Source organism: Equus caballus, chromosome 27, assembly GCF_041296265.1.
Source record: "Equus caballus isolate H_3958 breed thoroughbred chromosome 27, TB-T2T, whole genome shotgun sequence".
In the NCBI taxonomy this organism is placed as follows: Eukaryota; Metazoa; Chordata; class Mammalia; order Perissodactyla; family Equidae; genus Equus; species Equus caballus.
In genome coordinates, this window is record NC_091710.1 from 41,668,695 (window position 1) to 41,689,729 (window position 21,035).

General features: G+C 40.2%; 1 protein-coding gene across 12 annotated transcripts in view; it reads right to left on the minus strand.

Annotated features, from left to right (window-relative positions):
• Positions 1–789: 789 nt before the first annotated feature.
• KLKB1 (kallikrein B1) overlaps positions 790–21,035 on the minus strand; it is a 30,120-nt gene continuing 9,874 nt past the window's right edge. For all 12 annotated transcript variants that reach the window (XM_070253263.1, XM_001490306.6, XM_070253262.1 and 9 more), the window contains 10 exons: positions 20,577–20,686; positions 17,279–17,438; positions 10,033–10,142; positions 9,713–9,875; positions 9,501–9,613; positions 9,168–9,336; positions 5,757–5,932; positions 4,535–4,630; positions 2,735–2,874; positions 790–2,233 (listed from right to left, as the gene is read on the minus strand). In XM_070253263.1, the coding sequence (XP_070109364.1) occupies positions 2,045–2,233; positions 2,735–2,874; positions 4,535–4,630; positions 5,757–5,932; positions 9,168–9,336; positions 9,501–9,613; positions 9,713–9,875; positions 10,033–10,142; positions 17,279–17,438; positions 20,577–20,686 (1,426 nt within the window). In that variant the 3' untranslated portion in view covers positions 790–2,044. The remainder of the gene's footprint in view (positions 2,234–2,734; positions 2,875–4,534; positions 4,631–5,756; positions 5,933–9,167; positions 9,337–9,500; positions 9,614–9,712; positions 9,876–10,032; positions 10,143–17,278; positions 17,439–20,576; positions 20,687–21,035) is intronic.

Here is a 21,035-nt window from a genome sequence, read left to right on the forward strand (position 1 = left end):
ATGACTTTCAACTGGGATGCACAACTATGTACAGGGGGGCGAGGGGAGGAAGAATATTGGCAACAGATGTTAGCTTAGGGCCAATCTTCCTCACCAAAAAATAAAGAGAGAGAGAGAGAGAGAAAGTCTCCTTCAAAGTGGCTCACAGTTTAGTGAGCAGAGATAAATAATAATTAAAGTAAAACGTTTAATTGATATTAGGGGTTTCCCACACCTTGGCAATAAATGAGACAGATGTTGGAGCCCTTGGCTAACTCGAATCAGATGTGTAGACGTGCTGTGCATGCCACAGGAACATGAGCTGTGGTCACAGGGAAGAGCAGTGCCAGCTTCCAAGCTTGGTACTGCCACCAGCCTGTCTTGGATGCCGCTACGGGAGACCCCTGCCTCTTCCTCGTGACGGTGAAGTCATTCCAGCTCTTTCCTTATTAGCCTCTTACATGGTCCTCAGTCCTACGAGGCTCTCCCTGTGTGAAGGGCCCCTCAGTTCATTCCTCTACCCGAAGACATGGAGAGTAATAAAGAGACCATTCCAGTACCACTAGCTCCAGTTGGCGACTTTAAAATGACCATTCCATACCCCAGGGGAATTCCACATTTCAAAACTCTCTTCTCGGTTTTGCCCAAACCAGGTCATTTCCCGATCAACGAAAGCCCGAGGGTTACCCTGCAAACACTCCAAAGTCCTGTTCAAACACCCTTTCAAATTATCAACACTAAAAGCTGGAGATAAAAGATTTTCACTGCAAAACACTTTTTTCCTTTTAAATATAAAACAACACCCACACAGAACAAAGACCAATATCTTTATTGCATGCAAAAGTAAAAGTTGAAATTGTGTTTACTTTTAATCATTTCATGGAATCCAGCCAGATTTTACAAAATCTGGAGAATTTACTTCTGGAATAAACTCTTAACTCTTCAGTTTCCTATTGTGTGGTCTGTGAATAACCCAGGCCTCATGGTCTTCCTTCAGCTCACTCCATCTTTAGCCCCTTCTGCCACTCAGTGTGTCTTTGAATACGGAAGGAAAAACTCAATCTCTTTTAGAAACTTCTCTTTTCTGTTTTTCTACTTAATTTACACAATATTTTGTAAATGGTCACTTCTGTGTAAATGTTAAGTCAGCATGACTGAACCAAATCCAACCACCGGGTATCAGTTGTGAAAATCACCGTCAAGTTTGGAATTTGTGTCGTATAAGGATTTATATCATTCATTTCAGGGCTTCGTCCTACTGCCATGAATTTACAAGACTGGATTTTAGGAACTACTTTACACCTACCAACGCTCCTTGAATTACTACTGCAGAGCCCACCATGCACTGAAGCCCCTTGTCCCCCCAAGAAGCCTGTGGGATGAGCCACAATCAGACGACCTCAGCCCCAGAGGCCTCCGCTGCATGGCCAGCCTGGAGCCCTGCAGCTCCGCCAGGGCAACCGAGGTGGGAGGCCAAAATGAAGAGTCACACTGCTATTCCTCCAGGTTCAGGTAAGCCGTCTCTTTCTTGGAAATGTGAATGTTACATAGGTGTCTTCCCTTCCACTTGGCAGAACAAAACCCAAGCGTATTGGCTCTTCCCCCCAAGTGAGGCAGGCAGTAGGAAGTTTTAATGAGCATGCAAGTAAGGCACAGAGAAGAAATTATTCTCTCTGAGATATACCAAGTTCCAGAGGAAGAAGTAAGATTAGAATGATCCCATGCACAGGATCTGGAGTCACTTATCTTCCATCCTGTTTTACAATCAGAAGAGAACACTTTTTAATCACACTCTTTATTTCACAACAAACAATTGTGAAGATGTGCAGTTGCTATCTCCCATGATTAGCATCGTTACCGAAGGCTGACAGCATGCCTTTGCAAGACGTTGCCCTCAGCAGCTTTGGATGCATGATCTCATTCTACCCTTATGACAAGGATGCGAGGGACATACCACTCTCCACGTTTTTACAGATGAGGATCCCAAGGTTCAGTATTTGAATTGAACCCAGTTTGCAAAACTTAGGCTACCAACTGAGCTCTTCCCCACGTCTATACAGCTTCTTCATGCTCGTGACTTCAAAGACTGTCCATCCTGGCTCTGTGTTTTCTCTAAAATCCAGTCCCTGTATTCAGCAACTTTAGTGTAGACCCCTGGTTGTTCTCTGCGGGCACAGCCTTCACCCCAACTCGTGACGCCCACCAGGTGCCATATGCCGTTGTGTTTACAGACTAAAGGACCACCTGAATCCCCCTGTGTCAGAACGGGTGGAAAAACAAAATGATAGAAAGTTACAACAGATATGCCTTTAAAATTCTATAGTCACGCTACACACGCCATGCACACCACACACATACAATTTCTTATAGTTCTTCAGGTGTCTTGTGTTTAATTAGCTGTTGGATATGGTGAAACCGATTTAATTCAATAGCGTACGGTTGTATTTTTTGTTTATTCCAACAAAAAAATTTTGACATCATCATCCCCATGTCAAATAAATCTAATGCTCTTATATTTTAGTACAATTATTGTATGTACAATTGTCCCCCCTTAAATGTAGCATACCCCTGCACAGATTGTGACATATGTATCTAATATATATTCAATTTGTTAAAGGTTACTTGTAAAATTATCAGATCATTTGGCTTAAATTTTTTTTAAAACTATAATGAAATATACAATGGAAAATATGTTTCGAAATTAATTTTCTCAAGTAGCTAATTGTGTAGGTTTTTTCATAATTGAGTGCGTTACCTTACAGGCATCCTTTCCTCCTTCTTTATAGCCAGCACAGATCATCTGCTTGGTTATTTCATGATCTCTGTACCTTTTTTGACATTCTTCATTTGTTACCAAAGGAAGATTTGCCTTTTGCAGGGTATTTTGAATTTCACCTATGAGGTAACCAATATATAACTTCAGAAATAGGAAATACAATAAATATGGAAATAAGATTAAAGTCTTAAAGTAAATCAGAATGATGAACTTTTCAATAAGGTCAATTATTTGGATAAAAATAATAACAGTGAGAAGATAGAGATATACACACAAACACAGAGAAAGAGAGAGAGAGCCCTGTGTTGGCCCCTGGTGCGCTGTTAGGACAGCCCCAGCACCCCAGGCTAACCCGAGATTTTACTTCCATATTCTCTGCCATCCTCTCATCTCAATAGAAGTCTCTGAAAATCCCTCTTACTACCTGCAATCCAAAAGCCGGGAAGTTCTTACCTTTCAGTTTTTGTTTAATATATTTAAAATGATAATTTAAAAAAATACGAGTTTTTGAGGGAAAAACCCCCAAACCTCTGGCAACAGAGGAGTATTTTGTCCTTTGAGTGCATGCAAGTGGGTATTTTCCATAAAGAACAATTTATTTACAAATAGTTTAACTTCCACCAGTGTCCAGGTTCCCCTTGGATAGAGGTTAGGAGCTTTTTTTTATTTAGTTAAGGTTACTTTTAGTTTCTTCCTGCCTCAAGATACTAGGCCAAAATTCAAAAATTTTGAATTAGTTGAATAAAGGACTGAAACAGGAAAGATGGAGAGAGCTTGCAAGCTATCTCCTTTTGCAAAGAATTATGCAAATATGATTTCCTATAGTGTCAATAAAGAATGTAATTTTGGAAAGAATAGTCTATTTCCTGAAAATCTCAAGGGCACCTGAAATAGCTCAAGTATACATAAACAGGGGCTCTTCACAGAAAGAATTCACATGGTCTATAAACTTGGATAGGAGAAAAATGCATTTTTATTTTCACCAACCTCCAACTCAAGTCCAAGACTTCCTTTAATTGTGAATGTAGGCAAACACAGGACTTTTAGCCATACCTATGACTCTGCCATCAATATAAGTCACAGATATTTTCCAATCACCCTACAGTTGTGGCAGGTCACTGAAAATATCATTTGTGCTCATCACAAGTTCAAATTTATGGTACTTATTAGAACAACTTGCTACTTAATATATTAATAAAGAGCACATGGATTACTATATCATATCTTTTTAAAAGTGTTTTGATAACTGTACTGCAATTTCATTGGTTTCATTTATAATTCTATATGTTTCATTTAAACATTTAAAAGCATCTTTAGAGAAGTGCTTCACAGGCTTTATCAGACTGCAGGAAGGATGCATGAAAAAAAAAAGATTAAAAGCCTGCCATAAAGAGAAATGGTGTGCTGGCTTGTATTCCTGGTCATTAATACCAGGCGAGAACAATGGCATTGAGGGATGGGAACACTATTAATACTGAGGACACGAGGGGCTTGAGTGGGCTTGTTAGCCCTAGATGAGACCAATCCTTTATGTGAAGTCAAACGAATGACCTTTATTATAAAGTAAGATGCTTAAAAATTTACCTTACAAATGTTTCAAAGCCCAAGCAAAAATACATCTTCTCAAGAATCACTGAATAAAATATTTGAAAATGAATAGATTGGAAAGATCGGGAGTTTGGATATAATTTTAGACAGAGGCAAATTCAACTGATCCTCTCCACGTACTTTAACATATAAGACTTGCTTTAGGAATAATATTTAAAATGTCGTCTCTACCTTTTTCCTTTGTGTAGCCCCATCCAGTTACCCAACAGTTGGTATAAATTGTATTTGCATCATCTTTGAAAGGTAGGCAGATTGGTTTTTGGGATTCTGAAAGGTAATTTTTACATTAGAGTTTAGTTAGATAAAGGTGGGGATCTTGACTTTAAAAATCCATACTTTCCTTTTCCCATATTCTCTTTCTATAGAATAGCACCAAGAGGAATAACCCTTTTGCATTCTGCTCAACTTCTGAGGTCAATGATTCAACGAAATTCTTCACCATCAGAGTCATTTTCACTTGACATTTTTGGCGTTAAATTTTCTGGATTAAATTTTAATTTAATAGTAATAGCAGAGTATCTACACTGTTCCAGGCACTATTTTAAATGCTTTAACCTATTGACTTACTTAATTATTATAAGAAACCAATGAGCTGATTACTATACCCATTTTACAGATGAGAAAATTAAAGGTGCAAAGAGGTAAAAACTTTCTCGAGGTCACAGAATTGTTAATGGACACAGCAGGCATTCAGCAACTGTGCAGCATTGTCCTTCCAAAGGCACCACCTCCAACCACAGTTTGCTGTCTTCCCAGATCCTCCTTCTGATCAACGTCTTCTCTACTCAAGTCAGACTTGGAAATTTATATCTGGCCCCACTTGACCTCATGCATTCCTAACACAGTCTTGCATCACTTAATGACGGGGATACGTTCTGATAAATGCATCGTTAGGCAATTTCGTCTTTGTACGAGCATCATAGAGTGTATGGACGCAAACCTAGATGGTAGAACCTCCTACACATCTAGGCTGTATGGTACTAATCTTATGGGACCAGCGTGATACATGCAGTCCATCGTTGACCGAAATGTCATTATGTGGCGCATGACTGTATGCCAATGCCCAAAACAATGGTAATTCTGCTACTCTTGTCAAAAGAAGCCATGCTTTCCCGATGGCAAAGACATTTCCCATGTCTATTATTTCAATAATGTATATGCACTTGTATTCCTACCCAGAGGAACTAATTAACATTTCTTGGCCCTTAAGTAGAAGAGATTTTATGTCGAGTCACAGGTTTTATCTTCCTCGGCAATCCTCGCCTTTAGCCTAACCCCACCAACCAGAAAATAAAGACAATCTGCCCAGATTCTGCCCTCTTATTCAAGTTGATGTGAAAGCTTAAATGAATGCAATTCAGCTGTACAGCTTGTCCTTAAATATACTACGTACCAGTATAATTCAGAGGAACCTCAAGTTTTATTAAGGCAATATCATGACCATTTTCTGAGATTTTATAATTTGGGTGAATAATAATCTCTTTTATTTGTGAGAAAGGCGTTTCTTTTGTTATCTCTGACAGATGTAAAATGCCACCATAAATGCGCCAAACAGCCGACAAGCGGAGCCTAGGAGGGAAAAATAAATATCTATTTGAAACCAGAAAGACTGGCCTTTGATATTGGTCCTTTTTCCTTTCACTTTACCTTTCACAAAAGAACTGGGAAGAAAATACTACATGTGACATATTTTTGCTTACCTAATTTCTCCTGGCAATTTGTCATCACCAGCAGCAGCAGCACTGAATCTCTGAAGATTTAGTTAAAAACATTGAAAAGGTACATTTATGTAATTATTTGATGTTTACTGTAAGTAAAAATACAAGAATGTTACTGTCCCATTCTGAGAGAAACTGCGGGCAGGAAAGACTCTAGTAGTTTATCACGGGAAAATCTTGCTCATTTCACCAAACCTGAAAGCAATTACTTCCATGAAATTCAGAACTGTCGAGAAGTTAGAGTGATTTTACACAAGTCTCTCTAATGGGGCAAATTAGAGGGACTTCAGTGTTATTTAAAATACGTCTATATTTTGGGAAGTATGAAAATTTAAATTAACTCCTTAAAATATGAATATACACAAAGTAAATACAAAATTATAAGCTAAAATAAAGCCTCATTTTGTGTAAAGATCCAGAAATTCTTATCATCATTAAGTGAATGATGAGCAAGACAGACTTGCTCAGAGAAAACTCTAGTGGAAATAATGGAAATATCAGGTACAAAGTGGCTTTCTTTCAATTAGATCACAGTATTTCCAAGTATATTGTCTCTTGTAAACTCATAACACGGAGCCTTCAAGAATTAAAATTCTTGGGGCCAGCCCCGTGGCCGAGTGGTTAACTTTGCGTGCTCAGGGTTTGGTGGCCCAGGGTTTCTCCAGTTCGGATCCTGGGCACAGACCAAGCACTGCTCATCAAGCCACACTGAGGTGGCGTCCCACATAGCACAACCAGAGGCACGCACAACTAGAATATGCAACTATGTACTGGGGGGCTTTGGGGAGAAGAAGAAGGGGGAGGAGGAGGAGAAGATGGAGAAGCAGAAGAAGCAGAAGAAGCAGAAGGAGAAGAAGAAGAAAAAAAGAAGACTGGCAACAGATGTTAGCTCAGGTATGAATCTTTAAAAAAAAAAAAGAATGAAAATTCTTAACACAAATTGGTGCAGCCACTATGGAAAACAGCATGGAGGTTCTTCAAAAAATTAAAAATATAACTACCATATGATACAACAATCCCACTCTGGGTGTATATCTGAAAGAAACGAAATCACTGTCTCAAAGAGATGTCCGCACTTCCATGTTCACAGCAGCATTTTTTATAATAGCCAACACGTGGAAACTTAGGTTGTGTCAAGTGACAGATGACTGGAATAAAGAAGTTGTGGTATATGTGCGCGATGGAATATTATTAAACCATAAAAAAAGAAGGAAATCCTGCCATTTCTGACAACATGGATGGACCTCGAGGGTATTACACTAAGTAAAATAAGTCAGAAAAAAGCAAATACTGTATGATCTCATTTATGTGTGGAATCTAAAAAACCAAACTCAGAGAAACAGAACAGATTGGGGGCCATCCCCCAGGGTGGAGGTGATGGGGTGAGAAATGGATGAAGGTGGTCAAAGGGTACACACTTCTAGTTGTAAGACGAGTAAGTTCTGGGGATTTAATGTACAGCCTGGTGACTACAGTTAATACTGTGTTGTATATTTGAAAGTTGCTAAGAGAGTACATCTTAAAAGTTCTCACCACACTCACACAAAAATATTGCAAATATGTGAGGTGATGGATATATTAACTAAGCTTACTGTGGCAATCATTTCAGAATGTAAACATATATCACATCATTACACTGTGCACTTTAAACCTACACAATGTTGTATGTCAATTACATCTCAATGATGCTGGGAAAAAAAAAAGAAGAAAATTCTTGGTTCCAAATTGGGGTGCATTTAGTAAAAAGGGGATCTACTATTTCCCTTCACAGAGTCTTTCCTTCCAGATCAACAGCCTTCTCTTTAACAACGTCATCTGCAGCACAGCCTCTAACTGGAGCCCAGGCTGCCATGTGGCAACCAGGGAGGAGCCCTGCCCTGTCCAACTGTGCCACTGACTCTGTTATATTTCGAAAGCAGCATCCTCAGTCCTGGAACACAGTAGCCCAGGCTCTGCCCTTTCAGACAGGGGAGGAGGGGAATTTTAGGGAAAAAAGAATATTTTTTGGAAGTGATCAAGAGTCTTTTATGTTAGGGCTCTTAGTATCTCTTTTCCCTATTGACATGCTTTCTGCATTTTTACATTTCTTATTTAATCATAGCTTATATTTTTTGAGTAATTTTTTTTTCCCAAGGAAGATTAGCCCTGAGCTAACATCTGCTGCCAATCCTCCTCTTTTTTCTGAGGAAGCCTGGCCCTGAGCTAACATCTGTGCCCATCTTCCTCTGCCTTATATGTAGGACGCCTACCACAGCATGGCGTGCCAAGCAGTGCCATGTCCGCACCTGGGATCTGAACCAGTGAACCCCAGGCTGCAGAAAGGGAATGTGCGTGCTTAACCTCTGCGCCACTGGGTTGGCCCTTTTTTGAGTAATTTTTATGTTCCAGATATAGTGCTAAGCATTTTAAGCATGTCACTTAATCCTTCCAATAACCTTACAAATTAGATACTATGATTATTCACATTTTCCAGATAGGGAAATAAGGCTAGAAGAGATTTACAAATCGCCCAAGGCCATTCATTCCTTTAATAAGTGGGAGAGCTGTGCCTCAAACCCCTTTCTGCCTAACTACAAATTCTAAGTGTTCTAAAACCCTGCCATATGTACTATTTGCCTGATAAAGTAGAAATATTATATCAGATTATATTTATTGAAATATACATGGTAATTAACTATCACATTTCTGTTTTACTATTAATATTACCAGTGCATGTGTGAATCAAAAAGCTGCAGGTAAAATTTCTATGGGCCTGAAAGAGAAGTCTTTAAAGAATACTTTTGAGGAGTGCTGGATGGAGGTGGCAACAATTGGGAACAATTTTTTAGTTATTCTTTAAAGCAAGAGTGATATCCCCAGAGAGCATCAGTCCTGTCAACACAGCACACTCTGTTCTGACGGATCAGATCATTCAGTGCTCAGACCCTAGTTCAACATTCAGAATACCATCCCTGCTTTAAAATATCTTTTATTAAAAAAAATAACTTTCTATCAATAAACTGACTTGATGATTAAGAAATTGACTATAGATTCTTCAAAACAACAAGGTAAGATAAGACTCTGGCTAAGACATGTCCAAAACTTACCCATCAAAGCAATGGGCAGCAGTTAGGACCCACTGGTGTCCAATGATTGACCCTCCACACAGGTGGTTCTGAGTTGTCAGCATCGTTTGCAGGCTCACCTGCCAGGGCCATTCCCCCCAAGTAGAGTTGGTTCCTCCAACCACACGTAGGTTTGTTTTTGTTCCGCAGGCTAGAAAGAGAGTGTTGAAGGGAACGGTTGGAATTAGAGGTGAATCAGAGGCCTCTTCAGCCGAGAAAAGCAAAATCCGTAATTCCACTATCTGAGACTAAGCAAGCTATCAGAACAACACAGACATCTTTTTACAGTTTTATAGAAAAGCAAAGCGTACTCACCAGAGTTGTCCTCATTTTTACACAACCTCAAGGAGTAACCAGAGCTCGCTTGTCTCCCGTGTGTAATTCTAGTTGGGGAGCCATCCAAGGACAGTCGTGAGGAACACTTACACCTAGACAAAATGACCAGTGTAAAGATGAAAGCTTCACAGAGGAGCAAAGTTCATGAAATTGTCTTGCTAACTGTCTTGGAAAAATAAATTTGCACTAACTTCTCTCCTCTACAGTCTTCTGGGAGTAAAGAATACGTAAAAAACTGACAGCGAACCATCTTTGTACAAGTCTCCTGGCAGGCATTCGCTCCTTTAACGAAGGTCACGTTCAATTCTTCCCCTTGGAAATCAACTCCTGAGTAAATTTTGGAATGGCAAGGCTCTGTGCCAATTATAAACATAAAAAAATATAAAATGAAAACAGCAATACACCACGTTTACATCAGCTTCTGGTACATTGAGGATTATTTCATCACTATGGCTCGTTAGAAGACCATAAAATTTATATTTTAGGTAATATTACTATCAAATCACATTACCAGGCAAAGTTCGTTTGCAGGTTAAAAGACTGTATCCAGATATGGTGTTTTCCCGAGGGGTAGGGGAACTCGGTGTCCCACTTTGGGAAGTCTTAAGGAAACAAACATTTCTATTAAAAAAAGGGGAGAGAGAGAAAGAAAACTGCATTAAAGGCAAATACGAAAATACCACACAAAAAAAGCATCCTGAAAATTTTATTCTCCTGAGAAGTACATCAGAGTAAGAAGTAAATCCCAGACTACAGGACTCTCATAAATTACAGAGATTAAATGTAAATCAAGCCACATCTCCCACTGAAGAAAATTGATAGGCACAGATAACCTGAAAAGAGGAGAATGGTCAAGTTCCCCGTTGTAATTGAAAAAAAAAAAAAAAAAGAGTAAAGAACAAATTCTGGGGATTTATGCAGCTGATGCTATTTTGTAACCATATACCCTTCTCTTAGCTCCAGCTTGTTTATAAAGCAAAGGGTGAGTTATCTGAGGGTGAGGAGGTCCAATCAGAGTCTTGATCAGGAAAAACAGAGCTCCAGTTTCTGAGACAGAGGAATTAGAACCAACGAGCTTAAAGGATGTGCTGCCAGCGAGCGGTTCATACTTCAAGCTAACACAAAACACTAAGATCAGTAAGAAAGGCATCAGACCCTTCCTTTTCTATAGCTGTTGTTTCATGAGTTTGGTGGTAGGTTTAAGTAAGAGAAGGTAGGTAGAAAAATCTGCTAATCTCTTAACTAATCTGTACCTGGCAGAAAAGTACCCACTTAATCTGTGGGTTCAAGTGTTTTGACAGGAATGCACTAAACTTTTAAAAAACTCAAACGAGGAAGATCCAAGATGGCGCTGTGAGTAGTCCTCTTTGTCTCTCCCCCTTCAAGTCTACAATTATTTGGACACTTATCGCTTGACAAAGGATATCCAGACAGCATCTCAGGACGTCTGAGATACCCACGCGACTATACATTGGAAGGTGGATGGACTTTCCTCCGGGAGGATGTGGAAATAGGTGAAAACTCTCTGACCCCGACCGAGCAGCCTAGTACCCGCAAGCGGCTTTCTTCCAACGGACGCCCCCAGAGGATCTACACACATCTAGGGCAGGAGCGAGCACACAACAGAGGAGCGACGGTGGAAACAGGTGACCAGAACCCTACCTAAACCCCCCGCAATTACTCCTAAATGCAGAGGGAAACTTTGGAGTTGCACACCTGAACCCGCGGGGAGAGTCTCTCCCCGCCATTGGCGGGGAGACCCCGCCTGGTGTTCGCGGCGCCCGGAGGGTCCCAGAGAGAGTTGCTGAGGGTACGGAGGTCTCCAGCTGCTGTTGCCCGCCCCGTGGGAGTAGGGATTGCCGGAGATCTCGGAGAGGACCGGGGCTGGGGGAAGTTTCAAAGGCCGGCTCTGCGACCCGGAGGGGAAGCTCCGGAGTTCCGCCCGGGCAGCAGACAAAACTCTCTGTCTGCCATTAGCAGAGGGGCCACACCCAGCATTCACGGCTCCGGGAGAGGCCCAGAGAGAATCCCAGAGGGCGGGGCGACCCCCAGCTGCCATTGCCCGCCACTTGGGACTAGGGATAGCCGGAGATCTCGGAGAGGACTGGGGCTGGGGGGAGTTCCAGAGACCCAGCTCCGTAGTCTAGGGGGAAACCCTACAGGCTCACAGCAGCCTTAGGGAAAGCCTCTGCACAGCACCAGTAGAAGGCACCCAGCCAGCAGCCACAAGGCTGGAAGACCCCAGGGCAAAAGCAGCATAGCTAGGTGAACTAACCACAGACTGTAGAAGATGCCAATAGCTCTCCTGCGACCCATAGAGGACAAGTGAGATTTTGTGGGTGCCGACAGCAACGGAGCGACAAATATAAGTGATCCCACCCCTGGCCGCTGGAAAAGCCCATAACACCATTGCAGACCCCAAGGAGGGAGCACATCTAGGTGGGCTGCAACAGTAGGCACCAGCAGCCTGAAGCCCCCCTGTGACAGCCCCCACGGCAGAGGAGGGAATCCAAAGGACCACTGTGGCTACGAGGAAGGGCCCAGGCCCAGTTAGCAACTGCGGACAGGGTTCCTGGTTGGTGCAGTATAAACAGCTGCTCCCCCACCACAGCAGCTGAAACAAGTGAAAGGAGCAACTAAACTCTATCTCCATGCGGAGGCACAAATCAACAACATCAAGCAATATGAAAAAATACGTTAAATCTCCAGAACAGAAAGAAAGTAACAAATACACGGAAAACAATCCCAAAGAAAATGAGATATATAACCTAAATGATGATGACTTCAAAACAGCCATCATTAAAATACTCAATGAGTTAAGAGAGAATTCTGACCGACAACTCAACGAGTTCAGGAGCTATGTCACAAAAGAGTTTGATATGATAAAGAAGAACCAAACAGAAATATTGGAAATGAAGAACACAATAGAGGAGATTAAGAAAAATCTAGATGCTCTGAACAGTAGGGCCGATAATATGGAGGAAAGAATTAGCAATTTGGAAGATGGCAATATAGAATTGCTGCAGGCAGAGGAGGAGAGAGAAGCAAGACTAAAAAGAAATGAAGAAACTCTCCGAGAATTATCAGACACAATTAGGAGATGCAACGTAAAGATTATAGGTATACCAGAGGGAGAAGAGAAGGAGAAAGGGGCAGAAAGCCTATTCAAAGAAATAATGGCTAAGAACTTCCCAAATCTGGTGAGAGAGATGGATCTTCAGGTGACAGAAGCCAATAGATCTCCAAACTTCATCAATGCAAGAAGACCAACTCCACAGCATATAGTAGTGAAGCTAGCAAAAGTCAACGACAAGGAGAAAATACTAAGGACAGCCAGGCAAAAGAAACTAACCTACAAAGGAACCCCCATCAGGCTATCAGCAGATTTCTCAGCAGAAACTTTACAGGCTAGAAGAGAGTGGAATGATATATTCAAAAATCTGAAGGACAAAAATCTACAGCTGAGAATTCTCTACCCAGCGAAAATATCCTTCAAATACGATGGAGAAATAAAAACTTTCCCAGATAAACAAAAATTAAGGGAGTTCATTGCCACAAAACCTCCTCTTCAGGAAATCCTCAGGAAAACCCTCATTCCTGAAAAATCCAAAAAAGGAAAGGGGCTACAAAACCAAGAGCAGAGGAGATAAGTAGAAGGACAACAACAGAGAGTAGCAGCTCTTCATCAGAACAGATTAAACCATGGGACGAGAAACAAAGGAAATTGAAGAAAACCGGAAAACAAGACACAAAATGGTAGTGGTAGGCCCCCACATCTCAATAATCACTCTAAATGTAAATGGATTGAACTCTCCAATCAAAAGACACAGAGTGGCAGGATGGATCAAAGAACAAGATCCAACAATATGCTGCCTCCAGGAAACACACCTCAGCCCCAAAGACAAACACAGACTCAGAGTGAAGGGATGGAGAACAATACTCCAAGCTAATAATGAACAAAAGAAAGCAGGGTTCACTATACTAATATCAGACAAGGTAGATTTCAAAGCAAAACAGATAAAGAAAGATAAAGAGGGACAGTATATAATGATAAAAGGGACTCTCCACCAAGAAGACATAACACTTATAAATATATACGCACCCAACACAGGAGCACCAAAATTTGTAAAGCAACTCTTAATAGAACTAAAAGAAGACATCAACAACAATACAATAATAGTAGGGGACGTCAACACACCATTAACACCAATGGACAGAACATCCAGACAGAAAATCAACAAGGAAATAATAGAATTAAATGAAAAATTAGACCAGATGGACTTAATAGATATATATAGAACACTTCATCCAAAAACAGCAGGTTACACATTCTTCTCAAGTGCACATGGAACATTCTCAAGGATTGACCATATTTTGGGAACCAAAGCAAACATCAATAAATACAAGAGAGTTGAAATAATATCAAGCATCTTTTCTGATCATAATGCTATGAAGCTAGAAATCAACTACAAGAAAAAAGCAGAGAAAGGTGCAAAAATGTGGAGACTAAACAACACGCTTCTCAACAAACAATGGATCATTGAAGAAATTAAAGAAGAAATCAAATGAGGGAAATTCATCACAATACAGGCTCACCTCACTAAACAAGAAAAAGCTCACATAAGCAACCTCAAACGACACCTATCAGAACTAGAAAAAGAAGAACAAACAAAGCCCAGAGTCAGTAGAAGGAGGGAAATAATAAAAATAAGAGCAGAAATAAACGATATTGAAACAAAAAAGACAATAGAAAGGATCAATGAAACAAAGAGTTGGTTCTTTGAAAGAATTAACAAAATTGACAAACCCCTAGCCAGACTCACCAAGAAAAGAAGAGAGAAATCGCAAATTAATAAAATTAGGGATGACAGAGGAGAAATCACAACAGATACCAAAGAAATACAAGAGATCATAAGAGAATACTATGAAAAACTATATGGCAACAAATTGAACAACCTGGAAGAAATGGACAAATTCCTAGACTTCTACAATCTCCCCAAACTGAATCAGGAAGAAATGGAGAATCTGAATAGGCCAATCACAAGTAAGGAAATAGAAACGGTAATCAAAAACCTCCCCAAAAATAAGAGTCCAGGACCAGACGGCTTCTCTGGAGAATTCTACCAAACATTCAAAGAAGACTTAATACCTATTCTCCTCAAACTGTTCCAGAAAATTGAGAAAGATGGAGAACTCCCTAACACATTCTATGAAGCCAACATCACTCTGATCCCCAAACCTGACAAGGACGACACAAAGAAGGAGAACTACAGGCCGATATCACTGATGAACATAGATGCAAAAATCCTCAACAAAATTTTGGCAAACTGAATACAGCAATACATCAAAAAGATTATACACCATGATCAAGTGGGATTTATACCAGGGACACAGGGATGGTTCAACATCCGCAAGTCAATCAACGTGATACACTACATCAACAAAATGAAAAACAAAAACCACATGATCATCTCAATAGATGCAGAGAAAGCATTCGACAAGATCCAACACCCATTTATGATAAAAACCCTCAGTAAAATGGGTATAGAAGGAAAGTACCTCAACATAATAAAGGCCATATATGATAGACCCACAGCCAACATCATACTCAATGGACAAAAACTGAAAGCCATCCCTCTGAGGACAGGAACAAGACAAGGGTGCCCACTTTCACCAATCCTATTCAACATAGTACTGGAGGTGCTGGCCAGAGCAATTCGGCAGGAAAAAGAAATAAAAGGAATCCAAATAGGTAATGAAGAAGTAAAACTCTCGCTGTTTGCAGACGACATGATCTTATATATAGAAAACCCCAAAGAATCCACAGAAAAACTATTAGAAATAATCAACAACGACAGCAAAGTAGCAGGGTATAAAATTAACGTGCATAAATCAGTAGCATTTCTATACACTAACAATGAACTAACAGAAAAAGAACTCAAGAACTCAATCCCATTCACAATCACAACGAAAAGAATAAAATACCTTGGGATAAACTTAACCAAGGAAGTGAAGGATCTATACAATGAAAACTACAAGACTTTCTTGAAAGAAATTGATGATGACATAAAGAGATGGAAAGACATTCCATGCACATGGATTGGAAGAATAAACATAGTTAAAATGTCCATACTACCTAAAGCAATATGCAGATTCAATGCTATCCCAATCAGAATCCCAAGAACATTCTTCACAGAAATTGAACAAACAATCCTAAAAATCCTATGGGGCAACAAAAGACCGTGAATTGCTAAAGCAATCCTGAGCAAAAACAAAGCCGGTGGAATCACAATCCCCGATTTCAAAACATACTACAAAGCTACAGTGATCAAAACAGCATGGTACTGGTACAAAAACAGGTCCATAGATCAATGGAACAGAATTGAAAGCCCAGAGATAAAACCACACATCTGTGGACAGCTAATCTTCGACAAAGGAGCAGAGGGCCTACAATGGAGAAAAGAAAGTCTCTTCAACAAATGGTGCTGGGAAAACTGGACAGCCACATGCAAAAGATTGAAAATTGACCATTCTTTTTCACCACACACCAAAATAAACTCAAAATGGATCAAAGACCTAAAGATTAGGCCTGAGACAATAAGTCTTTTGGAAGAGAATATAGGCAGTGCACTCTTTGACATCAGTTTCAAAAGAATCTTTTCGGACACTGTAACTCCTCAGTTGAGGGAAACAATAGAAAGAATAAACAAATGGGACTTCATCAGACTAAAGAGCTTCTTCAAAGCAAGGGAAAACAGGATTGAAACAAAAAAACAGCTCACTAATTGGGAAAAAATATTTACAAGCCACTTATCCAACAAAGGGTTAATCTCCATAATATGCAAAGAACTCACACTGGTTAGCAACAAAAAAACAAACAACCCGATCAAAAAATGGGCAGAGGACATGAACAGACATTTCTCAAAAGAAGATATGAATATGGCCAATAGACACATGAAAAGATGTTCATCATCGCTAATCATCAGGGAAATGCAAATCAAAACTACACTAAGATATCACCTTACACCAGTTAGATTGGCAAAAACATCCAAAACCAAGAGTGACAAATGTTGGAGAGGATGTGGAGAAAAAGGAACCCTCATACACTGTTGGTGGGAATGCAAACTGGTACAGCCACTATGGCAAACAGTATGGAGATTTCTCAAAAAGCTAACAATAGAAATACCCTATGACCCAGCCATCCCATTACTGGGTATCTATCCTAAGAACCTGATATCAGAAATCTCAAGAGTCCGTTGCACCACTATGTTCATCGCAGCACTATTTACAATAGCCAAGACGTGGAACCAGCCTACATGTCCAGAAACTGATGATTGGAGAAAGAAGATGTGGTATATATACACAATGGAATACTACTCAGCCATAAAAAAAGACAAAATTGGCCCATTCACAACAACGTGGATGGACCTCGAGGGTATTATGTTAAGCGAAATAAGCCAGTCAGAGAAAGACGAACTCTATATGACTCCACTCATAGGTGGAAGTTAGTATATTGATAAGGAGATCTGATCGGTGGTTACCAGGGAAAAGGGGGGGTTGGGGGAGGGCACAGAGGGGGAAGTGGTGTACCCACAACATGACTAACAAAAATGTACAACTGAAATCTCACAAGGTTGTAATCTATCATAACATTAATTAAAAAAAAAAAAAAAAACCTCAAACGATAAAATTAAAGTCTGGACGATAAAATTTAAGTCTTGACAGGACAGCAGCACACGTTACACATTTGTACTGACCTTTGTGATTCTATATTCCATGCATTTGTGTAGAACGTGAAGAAGAGGCAGTTGGGATTATAGGTGCAAATGGTTTGACACACAAAAGCATCCGGAGTGGTAACTCTGGCCACATCCACGTCTGAGAACGCGAGATGTTGGAACATGTCCATGTGGCAACCTGTGAACTCACAGAGCGAAGTTGTTCCTCAGTAAATGACATGATGTGAAATGTGCCTGTAATTTGTCATCATAACTAATAATAATAAGAAGAAATTATGACTATTTTTCATAACACTCAACATCCTAGGTGAAAAAACTGTCTGTTAAAATATCCCCAAACTTGTTGTTTGCCATTTAGAAGAGGGAAAAATTGATCTAACTTTGATAAAAGACAGGTTTATATGTCAGAGAAATAAAATAGGTCAATCTATGCCCCTACCTCCCCTTGCCAATGAGTGCAAAATGTTTAGGTTCTCCAGCATGTGTTCATATTCTGTTTACATTACCTTGACCCTGAATGCCAGGTCTGAGGAACACGAAGTTTTGTGTTAATGTTTTTCTGAATATTATGAAAAAGATTTTAATGAAAAGAATTTTAAAAAGTATCAAGTAGCTGACAAAAATGCCATGTGCCCACTGAAATTAGAATAGGAGAAAATCCACGTTCATCCTCCTTATATAATCATGTTTCATAATTCCATTTTTATTTGTGTTTATATTGTTTCCTGAGGTTACTCAATTTGATAACACATGAATTCTATTAAAATTATGGAAGCTTAAGGAATAGCGATAGCAATTATGGGAAGGACAAAAAGAATCCTAATTTAAATGAACGTCGCTGGATCAAGAGAGAGGACCCACTATAACATAATATTTCATATGGGCAGTCTAGGAAATTAGGACACAAGTAATTAAACCTTTTTTAAAAAACATAGACTCTTGAAACTGGAAGAGAACTTAGGGGTCATCCATGCCAACCTACAACTACATCCTCTCAAGGACATCCCTGACAAGTTGCTCAACTTCTACTTAGACATTTACAGTGATAAAGAGCTTGCTACCTCATGACAGGGCCTAATTCTTTTCTGGACCATTCTAGGCATTAGGAATTTTTTTCTTATTTTCTTCATAGTAGCCTCTACCTGGATCTGCCTTATGTAACCACACAGATTAGTCAAATCCCTTTCCCAACGACAGACCTTAAAAAACCAAAAAGGAAGAGAGTCCTCCTGACTCTTTTTCAGGTTAAACGTCTTTAACTTGCCCCTTTAACCATTTTTTATTTTACGTTAAGTCTACGTATCTTTCCATCCTGGTTACCATCTTTTGCAATAAATGTTCCAACTCTCCATTGCTCCATTCAAAATGTGGAACGCAACGTTTCAGCCACAGTGTGACCTGTCCAGATGACAAAAGGACAGGAGCCACCTTGTTCTGAGACCATTTTCTTTTTTAAAGCTAGTTTGTTTGTTTTGTTTTGTTTATCAAAAGCACCACAGGATGTTTGTAGGAATGGCAGAAGCCCCGAAAATCCTTTCCTCAGTAAAAGAAATGAGAGCACTGGCAAAATTGCCAAATTCAACGTTTTCAGAACTCTAGAAATTAACCAGAGGTTAATTACAGTCCAGGAAATGTTAATTCAAGAAAAACAACTGAATCTCAGTAAGAATAGTGAGTTTCGTGGCATTTTACCTTGCCCTATTCCCATCCCCCTCTCCCAGCTCCAGGAAAGCTTCGAAAACAGCCCCGCAATCATGGTGACAACCAGCAGTCTTTGAGGAGCAGCCTCTAGAGGGGGCAGAATGGGGTTGAGCTACGCCAAAGCCCCATTCCCAGTTAGTGGTCATTATTTGATCTGTCTGGAAGTTCTCAGGAAAATCCCACTCACAAGGACTGAGTTTACCTGACATGACTCAGAACTTTCTCAATGTTAACGGCCTTTTCCTTGGAAGTGTTTGTCAAAAAAAAAAAAACATTGTGGCAATTGTGTAACATGGCAGCTGCCTAAGGCAGCAATAACAGTGGGGAAAGAGCAAACCAATAAAAATCTTACATGGAAAGCCAAGAGAAAGAGATTTCCATGGTGGGGGCGGGGGGAACGTGTGAATCTCTGAATTCCTGGGAATCTAGAAGGTCATGTGCATGTATGGGTTGTGTATGTGACCAGGGCTGTGTACATGCCCATGAAAGATCTGAGAAAACCTTAAGCTCTCACTGCTGGCTGACACCAAGCTCTGTGAGTTCTGTGTTAGCAGAAAGTAAAGGTCAAGGCGAAGTTGTAAGATGCCTACCGAAACACTGAAAGCATGCCCTAACACTCACAAAAACCCCTTGTCAAAGGCTGGGAGAGTTATTGGTTCCAGGCGTTGAAGGAAATTTCTGTCCAGTCATTGGCTAACTACTAAGAAAACCACACAGAGACATCAGTGGCCACATACAACATAGCCTAAATGCTTTACAGAACGAGCTCAGGAAAGCCACCAAACAAACAGCAACAGTGACAAAAAGCAGTAACAAGAGCAAAGTCTGGGGAAGGAGGGCATCTGATTTCCAGAATTGCCACGTGCTATTATTTCAGAGGTCTAATTTTTTTTACTTAAAATTGTAAGCCATGCAAAGAAACAACAAAGGATGACTCATACACAGAAAAAAGGCAGTCAGTATAAACCACTGCTGAGGAAGCACTAACGTTGGATTTACTAGCCAAAAAAGACTTGAAGTCAGCTATTCTAAATATGTGCAAAGAACTAAAGGAAACCATGTCTACAGAACTGAAGAGAAGTGCGGAAATGACGTCTCGCCAAATGGAGAACGTGAAGAAAGAGAGAGGAAATATGTTTAAAAATCAAGCATGAATATGAAAAATTAAATAATCAGTAAATTTGAACCAATAAATCTGGTACACACCATGGGGAGTGTGCTGGGAGAGAGAGGGAACAAACAGGAAAAGAGATGCATTGTTGCCGACTCTCCAGTCATCCACAGAGGGGTCCTAGCCCAGCTTCTAGAAGCCACCTGCAAGGACCTTTTCTCCATCTCCAAAGCCAGCAGTGTAACATCTTCAAATCTCACTCGCTCTCTGACTAACGCTTCTGTCTTCCTTTTTCTTTTAAGGACGCTTGTGGCTACACTGAGACCATTCACATAATCCAGAATAATCTCCCATCTCGAAATCCTTAACAATCACATCTACAAAGCCCCTTTTGCTGTGTAAGGTAAGGTGTTCACAGGTTCCAGAAATTATGATGTGGAGATCATTGGAGATTCTTATTCTGCCTACTACCCTCACATAGTGAAATAGGAGGCATGTAATTACCAATTTGTGAGAGTGCACAGGGCTTCAGTGAGAATCCAGATGCCACATTAGCCAGCACCTTTATACTGGTGGGTGTTCCTCCTGGACTGTGTTTTAATAGACAGTTGTTCCTGAATGTGAAGAAAAGAGGTTACTTTGCTTCCTAAACTGCAAGGTGCATGCAGCTGTCCCTTTCCCGTTGAAATGATCCATGGTCAGTGGAAAATAAACAAAGCAATCAGAACAATGACTTTCACAATGAGTGGGTTAGGAGTTTGTATTACTAACCAAATAGACATCTTTCCCCTCTGCAGAGGGATGGTTAGGGCAAGAATGAGGTGGGAGACATTATTCTACTAAGCCCTCAATTCACAAGCATAGCCTGCCTGTGGTCCAAATGGAAATTATTCTCTTCAAGAAAAATGACACCAAAATTGAGTAAGTAAGGAGAGGTGTTAGGTTTAAATGCCCTGATTGGTT